We start from the raw sequence: 18,023 nt of genomic DNA, 5'->3' as shown, positions 1-18,023 counted from the left end.
ATACTGGAGAAGAAATGTTTGCATTTTCACAACAATAGCTGTAGCCTATACCTTAGCACTGCATTTTCAAACTGTCAAACACTGGTTTGAACGAGGTTATGAATGAATGTTCACAATTTGAAGACAGCTTCATTTTATGGAAGATAAGTAATAATTGAACAAAGTGGTTCATATTGACAACATCATACTGGCATATATCTTTTCAGAGACAATTGTACTTTATGGAGGAAGTGTCCTCACATGTCAGTGTCTTTTAAAATGTGTTATATTTAGTGAAATAATGGGTCAAGAAAAAAAATAATCATTGTCATAAATGATGGTAGGCGCTTTTTACTGAAATACTGGTAGTTTTACATTCTTGACATGAATAATTGGCTGTGTCATATGTGAAGCTACCTAGAAATAAAATAGAGGTCATAAAATGTAAAGACATGATAGGATGCATTTATAACAGCATAAACCAAACTGGCATTTTAATGTCTTAAGCCAGCCTATATGCTATACTTGCCCACTGATCTTGGCTGGAAAAGTTCTATGCCTAATTTAAGCACATTTTGGAGATAAAGCCATATAATGGTATAGGATTTGGTTTTGCAAAAAGTATTCTCCTTTAGTTGTTACAATTATATCACCATAACAGGAATGGTGTCTGGTTGTTGTGTGACCTTACAAAATTTGCTTAGAATTGTTGTGTCCATCTTCATAGGAGGTGACTTTCTGGTATAATTTATCTTGGTATTTTACCTTCTGGTGATTGCAATTAACATAGCAGTATATTTTTCTATAGGCATGAGAAAGGGTTTAGTTTTTTGTTCATTTCATGGATTTGGGAGAGTCATTGTTGGGAAAGATGGTACAGTTTGAGAATGTGCATTTAATGTGTTCCTTTGGAAGGCTTGTAAAAAGATGGTTGGTGGAGGCAATGGCTCAAAAGTACATGCAAAAATCTCATTAATTTTGGTTGGCTCTATAGGTACTTTAAATTACCATGCTTGAAACTGAGATTTAATATGGCACAGCAATGAAATAAGTAGATCGAGTTGAGATCTTAGAAAGCAGTTCTTAACTGTGAGGGTGGTGAGACACTGGCACAGGGTGCCCAGAGAAGCTGTGACTGCCCATCCCTGGCAGTGTTCAAGGCCAGGCTGGATGCCAGGTCTTGGAGCACCCTGCTCTAGTGGAAGGTGTCCCTGCCCGTGGCAGGAGGCTGGAACTGGATGAGCTTTAAGGTCCGTTCCAACACAAACCAGCCTGGGATTCTGTGGCTACCTCATTAATTGTTGAAATTATATTACTCCCCAACCCCCCAGTTTTTTTTCAACTGGAGCTGAGCATAGAAACCATATGCTTAAAAAAAATGTCAAGAAGGGATGCAGAGCTTGTCCTGTTTTCATAGGATTGCTAGTAAGCATGCGTGTGTTGGGTGTTAAAACTCTTTTAAATAGCAAATAAATTGGCAACATGTAATCTCACTTGTTGCTCTGATTTGCTGTGTGTCTTTTGAAATGAGTACTAAGCTGGTGTGGAGCACTGCAGGTTGTCCAGTGCTTTGTGCTCTAAATGGCCTTTAGCAGTAAATATGTACCAGGCAGTTGTCAGATGTTCTCATCAGGCTTGCCAACTTGTTCTCACTGAGGTTCAACTCCGTCTGTGCAGACGGGAAAGTACACAGGGAAAAGAAACCTGCCCGCTATCTGTATTTTCTTTAGTTATTGTACAGTTGATGAAGCATCTCACTAAGTGCATTATTTGGCTGCTATTGTATGTTAAGTGTAGAGATGGCAGTCTCTTAATATTCAGTGAAGTCTCATGTTAGTGGAAGTGTTTCAAATCTTCTGTTTTCAATGTGGTTTTACTGAAAGCCCTTTTGAATTTGAATGAACCATTCTGAAATGTGATTCTCAAAAAAGAAATCTCTAAAAATTGAGCTGGTAAAATTTGCCCATCACTGTTGAGCTAGTGATATCGATAATGGTATGATTAATTTAAAGGCAAGATTCATGCTATAGGTGTGTTGCTTTAGAACTGTAGCAGTCTGTCCGTGTTTATTTGAACCTGCTAAGGAAAATCAGATCCTGGTGAGGTAGAATTAGGGCTGATTTATTGATGGACATCATTCCCTTACCTGGATTTAAGGAAAGGGAAATTGACTTTGTAGAGAAAAAGAGAATACTGAGGATAATCAGTCACGAGTCAAGAAATGTGTTAACTGATGTTTTACGTTGAAAAAGTAGTAATAACACAGGTAAAGGATGAGGGCTGGAATCGGCGGCTGTGATGAGGTTCAGAATGCAATCTGCAAAATACTGAGCAGTATGCTCATGCCTACAATGGCAGTATTTGTTCAGGACCTCTTTGCTTCTGGATGTAAGCCACAAGGGTACTGCAAATTCCTAAACTGCTATTCATAGATGATTCTCTCAATCTTCTGAACTAAATTGCTCAGAGCTGGTGAAACTTGTACCCATGAGGCAATGTGTTCATCATGAGAAAAAAACATTAGGTAATGAAAGTCACTAGAGATCTGTTCTAATGTAGATAAACTTGAACCATTGCATAAAAATACGAGCTCGGGTGAAAACCAGGGTAATTCTCTACCCTTCATGTCAGAGGAAAAGGAAGATCTAAATAAAATGTTCCCCTTTCTGACCAAAAGATAGCTTGTATACAGGAGAGTCTTGCTGAAATTATATCTCAGCTGGAAGGAAATATGAGTTTTTTTATGTAGCAGTTGGAGGTTCTTAGAAATACCAGTCAGTCAGTTACCAGAGTGGTAAATTAAATCTTGAGAGCCAGAGTTCGCTCATCAGTACGCAGTGATATGGAAGTGGCAAGGAGAGAGACAGACAACTGCATCAGCACCGGGTGTTTATGTTCTTAACAGAAAAATACAAATCATTTCTTTCCCTTCTGCTGCTGTCATGGTCCATCACTTTAGTCCATTTTCACCTTGCTGAGGGATTCTGAGTGGGCCTTCCTGCTTTGGCACCTAATTAATCTCTCACAAGCCTGTTCTTGCAGCCTGTCTGCCTGGGATGGGCCATATCTTATGTCAGTGCCTCACTAACAAAATCTTCTTTGCTTTTTTCCTTTACTTTTCTTCATTTCCTATGTTCTTTCACCCCAAGCCCCCTCGAGTAGGTTGAAGATGTTGGTTTCCCTTGTCTTTGAAAATTACATACATACATTCTGTTATTACAGAAAAATAGCCCCTTTTCTTCTAGTGAACACTGTCCCACTGTGGTATATAAAGTTGTCTGTGTTTTCAAATCTAATAAGTGCCCACAAAAATGCACAGCAGGATTTTGCTTGTCAGAAGCTGCAGCCCCAAGTCCTTACAGTGTAACAGGCAAGCAGGTAATCAGTGGTCCCTTTTAAATCATGGCATACCTATACACGAATAAAAGTATATGATCTGAGGAAGGCATATTCTGTGGTGTAAAGCATTACCATGAGACTGTGAAACAGAAGAAAATATTTCACTGAAGTTATTTTATTGTCTTATATCAAGTGATCGTGAATATCTTGTGCACCGAGCTCCAACAGCCACAGTACTTTATGACTAGTTTAAAACAAGTCCTTGTGATAAAGTAGCACATGTAGTCTGTATAACAGATAATATCAAAATACTGAATATATTGAATATAGTGTATTATCTATAATAGAAAAACATAGGTTCTTCAAAATTATACCAGTGGAATCTAATAGTCCTTTGAAAAATATTTCCTGGATAATATTTCTACTCAGAAACAACTGATCTCCCTTCTGTAGGGGCAAGCCTGGCGTTCAGCTCAGCACAGCGTATAGATTTTGGTCTGAGAAATGGAGAGGCATTAAAATAGGTCTGAGAGGTCACTTTATTAGATGAGTGATCAGGGATAGTGTCCATCAAAACCTTTTAGCTCTATTGGCCTGTACCTGATCTGCAGATACTGATCCTCTGTGCTGTTCATCCCAAACCTGCAAGAGCTCCAAGAGCCTTCTGTTGACATACAGGCAGGAAGAAAATTTTTAAAAAGTAAATAAAAAAATCACCTTTTTATTTCCCCCTGCTGACAGCTTCCTTAATAAATACTGTAAGAAATTTCTCTGCTAAGAGCCACCCAGTAATCTAATGTACAAGCCCCAGTGATATATTCAGCAGACAGCTCAGGGGAGGTGTGTTTCTACTGTCACAATCACATGAGCAAGGAATAAAATTGTGAGCTCTTACTGAAAGCTGCAATAATTTATGATGAGTTGTTGGCTTTTCTTTTTTTTCATGCTATTTTTGACTCAGCTGGACAAAGAGGATAGAACTGACTTGCTTTTTCCATAGTATGCTCACCTGCCTGTATGTTTTCACAAGATAGATACAACAATTCAAACATTGTAAGTTCATGAAGTTTCATGTATATGTAAAGAAATCATAGACTGAAAGCCTTATCGGCGTGGGTGACTCGTGCATACAGGCATAAGTCATGAATGCAGGCTTATTTCAGTTGTCTTCCCTCTTGACATGCTTGGGTAGGAGTTAAGCATTTGCCATTCTATTCAGTCTGAATAATCCCATATTTGTTTGTTACCTTCTGTGTTGTCCTGGTGAGGAATCCTTGGGCTTTTCCTTCTCTTCTCCTGGACTCCATTTTAAAGAATCTTCTTCTCTGGTGTGCATACAGAAAACAAAACAGCCCAAAAGCTTGTACAGATCATAGCTAGATAGCCAACTTCAGACTGGTTTCTGAGAGAACTGGTTCTCTACAGCATTGTCATAGTGGTTGCATCTCTATTTGTTACAATGGGAAAAGCTTCCCATCTTGTATTCAGGTTCATACCCTGAACTAAGAAGGATCAATAGTGTTATCTCAGAAATTTACACATTAAAAGGTAAGAAAACAGATAAGAAAGGAAAACAAAACTCCTTAGGGTATTACTTCATAGCTAATCAAGTGAGAGAAAACAGGACAGTTGAAAGTCTTCAGCCTTGAAAGAACTTCCAAAGCTATTTCACAGAGTAATTCCATCTAAGCTGTGGTCAGTTCATAGCAAAGACTTCCATGCTTGGGGTTCACCTCTATTTCTTCACATCTGCTTTAAGAACCTACAGCTTACAATGGCTACTGGTGAGGCTTGTCTATAGTAAGGAAGAAGGCCTCTTGAATGTCAACAGTGACAATATTTCACCCCAAGTGAAGAAGTCCCAGACATCAGTTAGTTTCTACAAGTCTTTCTGCAGACCTTTAGAAGAAAGGCTGCCTGCCCTCTCTGGCTTCCTTCGAGGTACATGTTGGCATGGTGCTATACATTTCTTAGATCCTTTGTAAGCAAGAAGGAATAAGACATCTTTGAAAAGTAAATGGTGCTGTCCCTATCCTACCTTTTTATCCATGTTCCTTTTAAATTCTACATCAGCAAGGTTTTTGAGGACGCACGCAGGAAACATAAAGTGGTGCTTTCATTGTTGTTCCTTACAATTCAGTCTTTGAAAACCTGCTTCTCCATTTTGTTTTGCCTTCCCACTACAGCCTTCATTACTGAGAAGCACACAAACTGTCTTGGCTTTTTATTTTCTCTGTGGTGGAGTGCTTGGGTGATGAATAGCTGTCAATGTTCATCTTTTCTAAAGAGTAGCTAGGAAATACACCTGAAATGCACTGCTAATTTACCTGAACATTTCTCTTGTTATTATTATTCTGAATGGTAAGTGCTGTATTCCTGTTATTTTCTTTTGCAGTGAGAAATGCAAATACACAATGTGTGGCCATAAGGATTCAGTCAATAGCATTGAGTTTCTTCCATTCTCCAACATTGTTCTCACTAGCTCTGCTGACAAGACTTTGTCTCTATGGGATGCCAGAACGGTAAGCAGCCTTTTTCTTGGTCTTTCTTGAATTCAAGGTGTCGTGGTTTAAACAAAAGTCATCCATAAATCACACAGTCGCTCTCTTACTTCCCCCCTTCTTGCCCTCCCCCTACTCCCTGAGGGATGGAGAGGAGAATCGAAAAGAATGCAACTCCCACGGGTTGAGATAAGAGCAGTTTAGTAACTCAGGTATAACACAAGTCACTACTGCTACCACCAATAATAATAATGATAAAGGAAATAACAAGGAGAAAGAATACAACACCTCAACATCAGCTGACCAATAACTCGCCCCACTCTCCCCAGCCGAGCACCGACTGATACCTTGTCCAGCCCTGAAGTCAACTACCCCTTCCGGGTAACTCCCCGTTACCTCCTGGGCATGACGTGCTGTGGTATGGAATACCTCTTTGGTCAGTTTGGGTCAGGTGTCCTGTCTCTGCTTTCCCCCGGCCTCCCCTCCTCCCTGGCCGAGCATGAGGCTCAGAAAGTCCTTGGCCAGACCAAACATTTGAGCAGTAACTGAAAACATCGGCGTTATCAGCACTGCTCCCAGGCCAAAAATCAAAAACACTGCTGCACCAGCTACTGCTAAACCCAGGACACAAGGAAAGTGATGGCATGTATGGTATAAGAAAAATGAAAGCCAGCATAAAATCAAAATAGATATAAAGGATGATGTGGCACTAGAGTATTCACCAACACAGCTATTATCTTCTGGGCAAAATTATCACCATATCACATTTCCTTGACATCTGAGGCGTCTTAGTCCTCACAGTGCAACACATGGACACGCACTGAGATCACTGAGTAAACAGGGAGACTTAGTTTGCTGGTGGTGGTTTTCCCACCTGATGGTTGGTCTGGAAGGTGGTACTGGTGCATGCTGTGTCAATAGAGCAGCTGAAAGTCAGCTTTGCCATGCTTCTTTTGTAAGTGCTGGCATGTGCTTTAGGTTACATAGAAAGGAAATGGGAGAAAGTGACATAGGAGAGCTTCAAGCTACAGAGAAGTCTAGTATATTTATTCTTCCTCTATAAAAGTGATTCCCCTCCTCGCTTCCAGAACTCACTGCTGATTTCTCATGGAATATGTATTGTTTTCTCCATAATGTATCACTGTAGGTAGTGTCCAAACTGCTGCATCTTATTCTCTACCTTCATTCTTTGGTATAAGTATAAATGAATGTAGTATATTGGAGAGTGTATTTGTTGCTGCTGCTTTGCAGACCAAATATGTAAATCATGTTCAAGTGGAATGCCAGAACAAGGCAAGAGTCATTTTCTTCTACTATTGGAACATTCAATAATTATTGCTGCTGTTGTGATACTTCTCATAGAGCAACTTTTGAAATGCTCAAGTTGCTACTTCAGTTGGTATTGCTGTCACTTTGCTTTTCTCAAACACTGTAAAGATACAAGATTCCAGCCCAGGATAGGGAAGATTGTATTCATGGAAGTGATTGATTTGAGAAGAAGAAGGCAAAGAACTGTTGCTGTGTACTAACTAATAGGTGTTGTCATCAGAGCTATACAAACATAGGGTAGGAAAACCTGACATTAAAATGGCAATGAAATACTTGAGATGCTCATTAAGAAATTTCTATTTATGGGTCATAGAAACAGACTGAATAGAAGGTCATTTAATAGTAATCCTGGGCATGAAGTACCAGTTAAAATTAAGCCAGTCAAGACTCATTATTCTTAGCTGTGTCGGTTTGTAAGAATATTTGATATGTGAATATGAATAATTCAAACTGAGAGAAAAATATTAAAATACAAACAAAAGTTAAAAACTGGGTGGAAAAATAGTTTTCTGCTTTTTTTTTTTTTTTTTTTTTGCTTTTAATGAATCCTGCAAGGAACTTAATCTTGCAGATGTCTCAGTGATTTCCTGTTCATAGCAAATTAACAGAATTACACAAGAGCTTTTCTTTGATTAACTTATGGAAAAAACCATTCAATTTTAATGAACAATTTTTTTCAGCTTTGGATAATTTTGCTACGATACGAAAGACCTTTTGTGAAAATATTTTGTGTGGCATTTTTATTCTGTTGAATTGTTTCCCTATTCAGTTGGAAATCTTGCAGGATTCAGATATGAGCCCACATTGAAGCGTCACTCTAAGTGGTGAAATCACTGTGAAGATGCTATCTATCTCCCTCTAAATTCTGAATATTAAATGTTCCCTCCAGAAGGCAGATGAATGGTTTTCCCCCATTAATTTGGAACAGAGTCTTTTCTCACCTCTATGAGATCAATTAGCATTAAAGAGTGCATTTAAGATAATTTTAATGAAACATGAAAATCATACTCTGGTTTGTTTTCTCATAAATTAGATTCATATTACTAACCACATCTTGCTTTTCAATCATTAACTTCAGTCAGCTCTTTATTATTAAAGATAATGGATGCAGAGAACTGTAAGTCAGAGCAGTGTAAGTTGAATGGACAATGAGCTCTGGATTTGGGGCAGAGTGGGACATAAATCTTCGTAATTACTAAGCTGAAGTTATAATGCAGCCTTTATACTTTAGAAATGTGTTGCATTACTTTGTTCATTTTTTCCTTTTTTTTTTTTTTTTTCCCCGGATAACATAGGATAAGATCTAGCATTTCCAAAAAAAATCTGCAGCACATTGACTGTAATTTTAACCTAAGCTAGATGTTGCCTATAGAGAAATTAGAAATTAGAACACAGAAGGATGAATAGTATTTAGATGATTATGGCTCCTTCCAAACATTCTGGGAGAAAATAGGGAGTTGGTATTGGACTTGGATAGGAACCATCCTCATGCTGTGCCAGACTCCCAGTAGATTAGATGTGTGAGACTGAGGCTGCAATTCACTGGTAGGAATTTCTTGCCAGTAAAGCTGATGGCTCTTGTGCCAAGATAAGCCGGGGAATTTATTTATCTTTATGCCAGTTTCATAGAAAGACAAGTATATTCTGGCTTTTCACCAGAGTATTTTCTTGCTGACACATCAGGGTGAGCATCTCTACCCATGAATTGCAAAGTGTGTCCAATGACAAATATGAGAGGTGCAAAAGAGCATGATACCCCAAGAGTACAAGTTCACCTGCCTGGGTTAATCCTGCTCGTGATAAGCGGTCTGCCACTCATCTGCATTTCCCGCATTCTGATGAATAATTTTTTGGGGTTTGTCAGATCTGTCTGGGTAACATTTTAGCCAAGCTGAATCTTTGCTCTTTCTCAGACAGATAAAATGCCAAATATTTATACTCTTAAATAATTAAATAGAGGGGGGGGAAAGTACTCTCATTTTTCATTCTACACATTTGAAACTTATTGATTTAGGAACTGTCTCATCTGCTTTCTGATTTTTGAAATGTCAGGTTCTCTAAGTGGATATTTTATTTTTGAAAAAAGCTCTGCAGTGACTGTCATTTAGAAGTCAGCATTCAGTAGTAATGCCCTAAGGAATGTGTCTTACAAGGATTTAGGAAGACTTGTGTGTGTACTTAACTGGACAGTCCCATTCGTATCAGTGTTACTGTTCTTGTTAATGAAGTCAAGCACATGCACAGCTCTGTAAAAAGCTAGATTCATACAATGCTTTTTCTATTTGAGTCTGTGAAATACTAAACGTTCAAGATATTATTTGATAACTGTTGCCTATCTTGGTCTCTACTGGTCGCTGATATTCAAGTGCTTGTAGTTTTATTTTTTAATTATCCAGGATATATTTCTGATTGTGTGCAGTGTAGCCCAGTGATTTAAGACAAGCTCTTATTTTTCTGCATTCCTTTAGTAGAAAACTGTTAGCACATAGCACAGATGAAAGGATCCTATTCCCACCCCACTATCAAACTAATATCCCTGACATCCAGACAGGAAGGCATTAAGCGTGTCAGCTTTTTACTGTTTGGGTCAGAGATGACTTAAATGTGGGTATGACAGCTCAGCAGAACAGTGACAAGATGCAAGTTCTAGCTCTGTGCATCAAATTTTATCCTTGACAGTAGTTTGTGGACTGAACAGCACAATCAGAAGTTGGGAGCTCTGAGGTAGTGTGGTCTTTGATAAATAATGCAGGCAGCAATCTCAGAGGAAAAAGGAAAAAAAAGCAGAATGAGATTGTCCAAACTCCTGCCTTAACAGCAGCAAATAGCTCCCAGTAATGATAACTCATTCTCATTGAGCCAGAATCTGGCTGTGGCCATCATACTCCTGCTGTAAAACTTCCCTATGCCCCAAAGCAAGGGAGGGGAGTGGGAATCCAAGCAGAGCCTCCTTTCAGGCTCATGAAGGGGTATCTCTTAAGGGACGTGAAGAAATCAGTTCTCTCTCAGCCCATGGGAATGGTTCAGGAGTGGTTACAGGCACGCTTTATATTAGTAGGGCAGGCTGGGCTTCTAGGGCCACATTATGCTAGAAGAAAGCCGTTAGGAAGAAGTAGTCAGTGAAGAGAGTGAGAAGCAGCTGGATGTTCCTATAGGCCAGGTCTTTTTTTCTTTAAATGTGGCATTGGATAATAGAGAGTATGTACAGCCCTTTTTAAAGAGTTATTTCCTAATAACTGTCTGCTTATCATTTTCTGCCAATGGCTTTTGAATGCTAGACAAGGTTTGATAGAGTTTAAGTTGCTATGTGATTAGGTCTCTGGGCAACAGCAGGGAAACCCAAATGAATGCCACATCTGGTAGAAATGGCAGTGGGTAGTCAGCCCTGCTGTCAGGTACCACCTTTCCCTTGGTCCACAGCAGCCCCACCAGCCTTGTTCTACCATGCGGGTACAGGGGGAGGATGGTAAGACGCTGCCTGGGATTTTTCTTTCTTGGCTTTTCATGATCTATGCCGTATACTCTTAGACCCCAAAATGATGGGTCTGTGAGTTCAAAGAAATAGCAGAGTAAATCCCCAAGAATTTGGGGCAGTGCAGTTTGCATTTTTGCGGTCTTGTAAAAGGCATAATATTCAGCATTTAAGGCATCCAGATCATTTAAGGACAGTGGCTATTTAAAGGGCTTTTCACACTGTGTCCTACCAGGGGATAAACACTTACATACTCTCATTTTTGAGCTCTCTGCTGTTGCCAGCTGTGGTGTGGCATTTCAGTGATGAGGGTTTAGCTGCTGACGTGTTTCCTATGGATGTGGAATAATTGCAATGCTGCTGATCTAAGCTCCAGTCTTGCAATGTTTTCCTTCACAACAGAAGTCCATATTTCCCCACCAGGGCATGGGACAACTCTGCTGTGGTTCCTAATGCAACTGAATTGTGCCTGCAAGTGAGTTAACGCTTACTTGATTTAATTCAGTGGAACTGTTCCAAACTAGTAATTTCCTTAGAGAACCTTTTTTCTTTCTTCTAATAAAATTATCTTTTAGACCACTCATTTTTTACTGTTGATTTTGTCAGAATTTAGTAATTTTCAAATTAGTAATTCCAGAAAATAGCCTTGTTATATTTTTGTTTCTTCCAGTGAAATATAAATTATCTTTTAAACTACGTATTTCTCAACATGGATTTTGTCAGAACTTTTTTCTCAGTAGCTTAAAGTCTGTGGGAACATCCAGATGTTTGTAGGGATGCTGCCTGTTCTTGGTGGGGGCTTTTATACCTGTGTTCATTTGGAGAAGCCAAAGGGAGTTGTTTTGAAAATCCATCTGTTTGTCTTTACATTTTTTGGCCTATCCACTTGATTTATTCCTCAGTAAACACCTTAGACACAAAATTATGAGTGCATTGGATTTGTCAGCTTTATTTGAACTCCTGAGGGACGAACTCAAGAGCTGAATAAATAGACAGGATGGGTCATTTTAAAAAAATCTCTGACAAGCAGTTTCTGGTTCAAGTCAATCCTCTTCAAAAGTAGGTCAAAGATTGAAGTTGTCAGTATTGGAGATGAAGAGCTCTTCCATGCAAACTTTGAACCTCTTGGTGTAGTTGAATTATTCTCCTGTAAAGAAGGTATATGCAAGGATAAGTCCTGTTCCTGGCATGAAGTGTAACAAATTTTGTGGTCTTCATTCTTTTCTATGTATTTGTAAATAATGGGTTCATATTTTAAAACTCCCTGTCTTAATGTGAAAGGGAATTTGAGTCACAGTGAAATATGAAATCAGGAACAAGTAGCTTTGAATACAAATTATGTTTTCTCCAAGAAGTAATAACATGAAAAACAAAACTAAAACTTGAAGAGGTTTATGTGAAATCTGTTTGGGACGCTTCCCTAGAGACTTAGTGCCAATATTTTTCAAAATCAAAAGCATGGCTGAGGAGAAATGTCTTGATTTCTTTCTAATCTTGAAATAACTGGGGAAAAAAGCTTGGTATGGTCATTGTAATTTGTAAAAAATGCTACTTTTTGACTTTCCTCCAAAACTTCAGTGGGAAAATGCAGATTAAAATAAAATATTTCAACTAATGAGCATATAACTTTGCAATTGGGATCAGCTGACCCAGATGCAAGCAAGAAAGTATCCTGAGTTCTTGTTTTGCTGTGGGGTTTTTCCTTTTCCTGGGGAAGCAGGAAAACCATTGTCTTTCAAACTATTTAGCTGCTGTCCTGAGAATAACCCTCAGGCTGGAACTATGACTCTGGCTTTCATTTGGCCCGCCATTGACTAGTCCCTCCCTTTTCTTGCCTTCCTGACTTTGCTCCGAAATCAAACCATTAAATCCAAAGTTTAACAAACTGTATAATCAGTTGATCTCATGGGGTTTTTTTCCCTGTTAAACTACCTTTAAATTAGACACTAAACATTTTAGATCAGACAAGTTACCTTGTTCTGCAAATCTCAATGGTTTGACTTGGTGATCTTAAAAGTCTTTTCCAGCCTAAATGATTCTGAGGTTCTAAAGCTCTAAGTGAATTAGTGGCTCTGAAGAGGTTATAATTATTGTTTTATTAAGCTGTTCCTGTTCATTGACATGCCTGGGCCTGCCACTGGATGTCAGAGTCCTGTTGCCAGTGGGAAGGCAGGCCCTTTTAACACGTCGTCCTCTGCCTTGTCTCCAAGCTACGTTTTCACTTCATTTCAAGAAGTCTTTTAAGAAAACAAGACAGTTCTGTATGTTAAAGCTTAATATCCATCCTGATTCCTAATCCATGTGAAATGTATAAATGGCTTTATCTTGGCAGTGATGTAATTATTTAGTTAGATTAAAGTAACACTTTTTCAACATGATGTTCACAGTCATTTATGCTGCTACTAAAGAAGAGAGCAATGAAGCTCTCTGTAGCCTGATGCTTTCCTTCCTCTACTGTCATGGTTTCCCAGGGGATCTGCCTGAGTTTCCTCCTGTAGCTGGAAGTTTGCACCCTCCAGGCAAGGCTTTTTGCAGTTCAGCCTGGCCAAGTTTTAACTTACTTTGTGTCTTAGGGCAAGTCTTGGCTGCTTTCTGGTATCACTGCCTTTCCCATGATCAGAGTCCTCTGACCCTTCTCTAGCAAACTCTAGGTGCATCTGTCTGATTCCCTGCCTCCCTCCTAGCAGGTCACCCTTCTGCAAGGTTTTATGCCTTTCACCAAGGCTTCTGGTCTGGTTTAAGGCTCTCTTTCATCCATGTGCTGTGTTTCCCTCACATTCCCCAGGATGGTCCCTCTAATCGAGTGATGGGTGATCGGGAGGTGTTTTGGCACACTCATTTCTATTACTTACACCTTACCAGATATGGGGTTGGTTCTGGGCAAGTCATTCTGAACGTGAAACACATGCCTATAATTACAAATGAGGGACATCTATATTCCAGGCACCAGGCCATGCAATTCACAGCTCCACTGACAGCTCCCTGTGATGTATCACTGACGCTGCTGTGTTGTAAACTTGCAAGGGCAGGCAGAGAGGTATCAGTGGAATTGAGGAGGGCATTAATTCACTCCTGATTGAATCAGATTTCATTGGCTGTAAAATTAGAGTGGAACAGTTTTCAGTTGCTGATGGTTATCTTAGAATATTAGTAGCAATTAGAGAACTATAAATAGATGCATTTAAAATATTTTAAGTTCTAGCCAGGGGAAAAGTCTGGCTATAGATTTTAGTAAACACTTGGATAGTGTGGCTTGCGGTGTGCTGAAGTGTGCAGTGTAATGGCATTTGGCTGTGTCACTGATTATTTAGAAATGAAGTGAGAGAAGCAGGCTATATTCCTGTCTGGGCAGCAAATAGATTGACCTGAATCTGAACTTGTTACCAGCTGCCTGTTTAGATCAGTAATGTGTATGCATGATATATTGAAGTAAGTATGAATTTAATTTTTATGTCGTCAATGTCACTTTGAAACAAAAGGGGAATAAAGTTCTTTGAAAGGCTTTGGGAAAGGCCTGACTGCAGAATAACATTTGCATTGACTTCTTGGTCCTAAACATCTAATTAAATTATTGATTGTGAAGCTGGCTGCTTTCCTAATAGTTCCTAATGTAACAATTAAAGCAAAGTAAGTAATTAAAAATGAGAAGATCGGTCCACAAGTACAATCTTCAAAAGGTCATTTTCAACTTAATCGCTTTCTTGAAAGAGGCAAGAATAAAACAAATGAGTCATTAGTAAAAAAGCAATTTAGTGTACGTATGTGTGTAATAATGTGCCTACGAGATTACCACTGGCCACACAATACTTAAATTAATTAAAAATAATAGCTAAATTTACTTAGTTGATATTATATGAACACCTCTCTTCCCAGACCAGACCTCAGTTCTGGGATGTGCAGTCGGAGGTACCTAGCCATAGTGTGCAGTTCTACTCAGGACAGTTGATAACCATGGCAGAAGCCTGAAGCCAAAGAGAGAAAAAAAAACCTGTTAAACTATTATGTTCTTGTTTAACATCATAAAGAATGCTTTGTACTACACAGAACATTTTATTAGCAACATTTTTATAAGCATGAGAAGTGAGGGGCAATTTTTAGAGGTCATTCAAGTTCGTCCATGGATGTTTATAGGCATGAAAGTAAGCAGGAGGGAAGCATAAAGGTGTTTGCCAGAAAATTTTCAAAAGACCACTTAGCACTCTTGCCTTTGAGGGAGCAGCAGTGAGAGGTGACCCTGGAGGATTTAAGAACTTACAGAAAGCTTGGAATCTACAAGCAAAAAATAGTCACTTGCAAGCAAGGTGTGCAGGCAGGCACTGCTTGCCTTCCCCTGAATGGAGAACTCCTGAGTTTTGTACTGATTGTACTGTGGGCTTTACACAAGGTGCTCATGATGTTATATGAAGGAAAATCAGGCACAGCTTTTGCATCATCTCTGAAATTTAGCTATTATGTGCTGACAAGCCAGGGAAGGAAACACATTTGAGATGAAAGCTCTGTTACAAATACTTTACCCTCTGCCACAGATCTTTCAGTATAAATTGTCTAGCTTACTTATCACTGCAAAAGTAGCTAATTGGTGCAGTAGTTCATAGGTAAGAAGACAGCCTGTTCTGAAGCCTGTTATAAATGTAGTTCAGTATCACCATGCTGCTTGCACATGCAAGCTAATCGGAAACTAATCCAAACCTTGAAGCATGGATGTGGAAATTTGCTAAGCAAACACATGCCATAGTCAGCACCTCCTGTGCCTGTGGAACATGTATTCCTGGGCACAGGGAAATTCATTAAATCATGGGAGACAGAATTGAGATAAGCATGTACTCAAAAAAATATATGCCAGGGGTGTCTAGGAGTCGTCTAATACTGTGAGCTTTATAGGCATTTGGGAAACTGAGCTTCCATTAATAGTCACTCTGCACAGCAACTGTAAACGCTTTCTCTAGACAGTAATTGTGTCTGCTACAGTTAGATTCTGCTTCAACACGTTTGCTCAGAACCAAATCCTATTCTTGAGAAGGCAGTAGGGGGGAAAATTACTGTGCCATTCAGGTTGTATGAGAAACAGATAAATTTGTTAGTCTATTAAGTTAAAGGCATTGCATCCTAAATGCTCTTTTTTTCCATTCCACAATTAATTGAGGAATCTTCTTTCCTCACATATTAATTAAAGAAAGCAGACTGTACACGTGAACTCTTGTGTAAAGGTCCTCTTAGTGGATCAGAATGTCTGCCTGTCCACCTGCATGCCTGCAGTGCTCTACTGTTTATTTTATGCAGAAGAAAAAGAGTGGCTATTTTGCTATCTTTCCTTGCATCTCGATTCCCCACGAGCTGTTTTTATGTGCTACTATGTACAGAGCTGCTGTTCTGTCAATCTGAAGTAAGGCATCTGAGCACACTCGTCTATAAAGAGTATGGCATGATGAGTTTTTACTTTCACACCAAGATTACACTAGACTCTCTAGTCCAATCATAAGTTGTTATATATCAAACCATGTATTCCACTTTCCCTTTTCAGATGTAGCTGTAAGAACTTAAGTTTCAGAACTCTAATGACATCCTGACTGTGGCTACACATTCTCAAAAAGATCTATTAAAAATCTATAAAAGATCTATTAAAACCTAAACAAACCCCAAAATCCCTTTTCTTTCTACTAACAATAACATTGTGAGGGAAGAAGTACAGCTTTAATAAATAGCTTTCCAGTTTGGTCAATACTGGCTCAAAATGTTGGTGATGAATGAATGTTTCTTTGTATAGACTACTCCTACCCACTACTGCTTGTGTATAGATTTATTCCCATTCTGGTTTCCCACAGCCTCAGTGGGTGGCTTTTTTAGCTATCCCATTCACATGTCCTTTTCATAATAGTAGAAGGGATACTGTCTGGGAAACAGCTTGAGCTGAAAGGTCTTCAGACCTTTGGGATTACTTCAGCTGTATGTTCAGAAAATGGGAATTTTAGAGCTTGCAAGATACTTGCTTAAAAAATATTTTCTTGCTGTTTCGAAAAGGCTGAATGAGTCAATTGGAAGTGGCATCTGCAAAATAGTTGAGGGTCCTACTTTTGAAGCAAAAGCTGTAGGCTCTCGAAGTGGTTTTGAATAGGGTGCCCCATGCAGTATCGATGGATAGTGAAAGTTTGTAGTGGGTAATTTGTTCTTTAAATATTTCTGATATGATACAGTTTTTGTAGTATGCATTTAATGTACAGGGAACTGCCAGGCAGACAGAGGCTTAAAACTGCTTTATACTCCAATACTCCCAAGGCAACAGCAAAGAGGTGGTGTTCACATTTTATGGTCCAAGAACAAAGTGCAACTCTGATTATAATTGAATTCAGATTCCACATAAATAGTTGATGACATTGTATGTTAAGAGGCAACATGGTTGGTCTGATGTGAAACTGGTATGAAATTTGGGAGATGATGCTTCTCTTCCTCACACAATCTCACAGATTTGCTTATGAGTAGCAGGAATATCTCTTCAGCCATTTTCCATCTGCCCTTTCACCCTTTCTTGGTGATGTAGACTGCAGTATGATGTGTGAAAAAGATGCATTAAAAGGTAAGAGTCTTGGCATCTCAGAGTGTGCTGCACTAATAATCTAAAGATGATTCAGCCGAGGCCATAAAATACAAACATACTTCTCTCTGGAATGGGTTTTTCTGTAGGTAGACCTGGTTGCTAAAATGGTGGAGGTAGAATAAAAAGTACATGACAGTTGTTCTCAGAAGGAACTTCTGGTGTGGGGACATTGGGAAACATTAGCAGGGGCTTTTGGAAAGGAGAAGCAATGAGGCAGCACCTAATTTGTGTTGTACGGTTCTATCTAAAATTACTCCAGTAGACTACCCTGATGAGATTTCATATTGCCGGTAGAAATAGGAGTGCATGTTCTTTTGTTGCCTTGCACAAGGTGATGTGACAGCATTGTAACTGTGAAATTGTCACAACCAATAGTGACTAACTTTGTGGAGAACTGTGTGTTCTGGTATCCTGAGAACCCCAAGTCTCTCCCCCTTCAGCAGCAATGAATACAAAGCTAATTACATGCTGTAATTTATGTGAAGCAATGAAAAGAGATCTGTCTCTGTTTCTGACCCAGTCTGGATTTCGCTGACAATAGGATGGTATTCCTGTCACTGATGTGAATTGCTGTGTCATTTTAGTTACCTGCCAGGTTTTCTTTCATCCTAACATTTCCACAGGCTCTTCATCTGGAGGCGAACTTCCCCTCTGAGCACTGTGGGACTGCTTGCAGATTTCCTCTGTGTGTTTTCTCCTCCTATGTTTAATGGTATCTCCTTTGTTTCCTTAGAACAATTAGGCATACTTCAAGGATGCACATTTATCAAAGCAGTCAGCACACGATTCCTCATCCCTACCATAAATCCCA

At 39.2% G+C, this 18,023-nt stretch overlaps 1 protein-coding gene across 1 annotated transcript in view; it reads left to right on the top strand.

Annotated features, from left to right (window-relative positions):
* SPAG16 (sperm associated antigen 16) overlaps positions 1-18,023 on the top strand; it is a 432,582-nt gene that overhangs the window by 262,251 nt on the left and 152,308 nt on the right. Inside the window, exon 14 of the mRNA XM_065669744.1 lies at positions 5,714-5,840. Within this exon, the coding sequence (XP_065525816.1) occupies positions 5,714-5,840 (127 nt within the window). The remainder of the gene's footprint in view (positions 1-5,713; positions 5,841-18,023) is intronic.

The sequence above is a fragment of the Lathamus discolor genome, chromosome 3 (genome assembly GCF_037157495.1).
Source record: "Lathamus discolor isolate bLatDis1 chromosome 3, bLatDis1.hap1, whole genome shotgun sequence".
NCBI lineage: Eukaryota > Metazoa > Chordata > Aves > Psittaciformes > Psittacidae > Lathamus > Lathamus discolor.
Note: the sequence above shows the minus strand (reverse complement) of the source record. Positions and strands in the feature narration are given on the sequence as shown.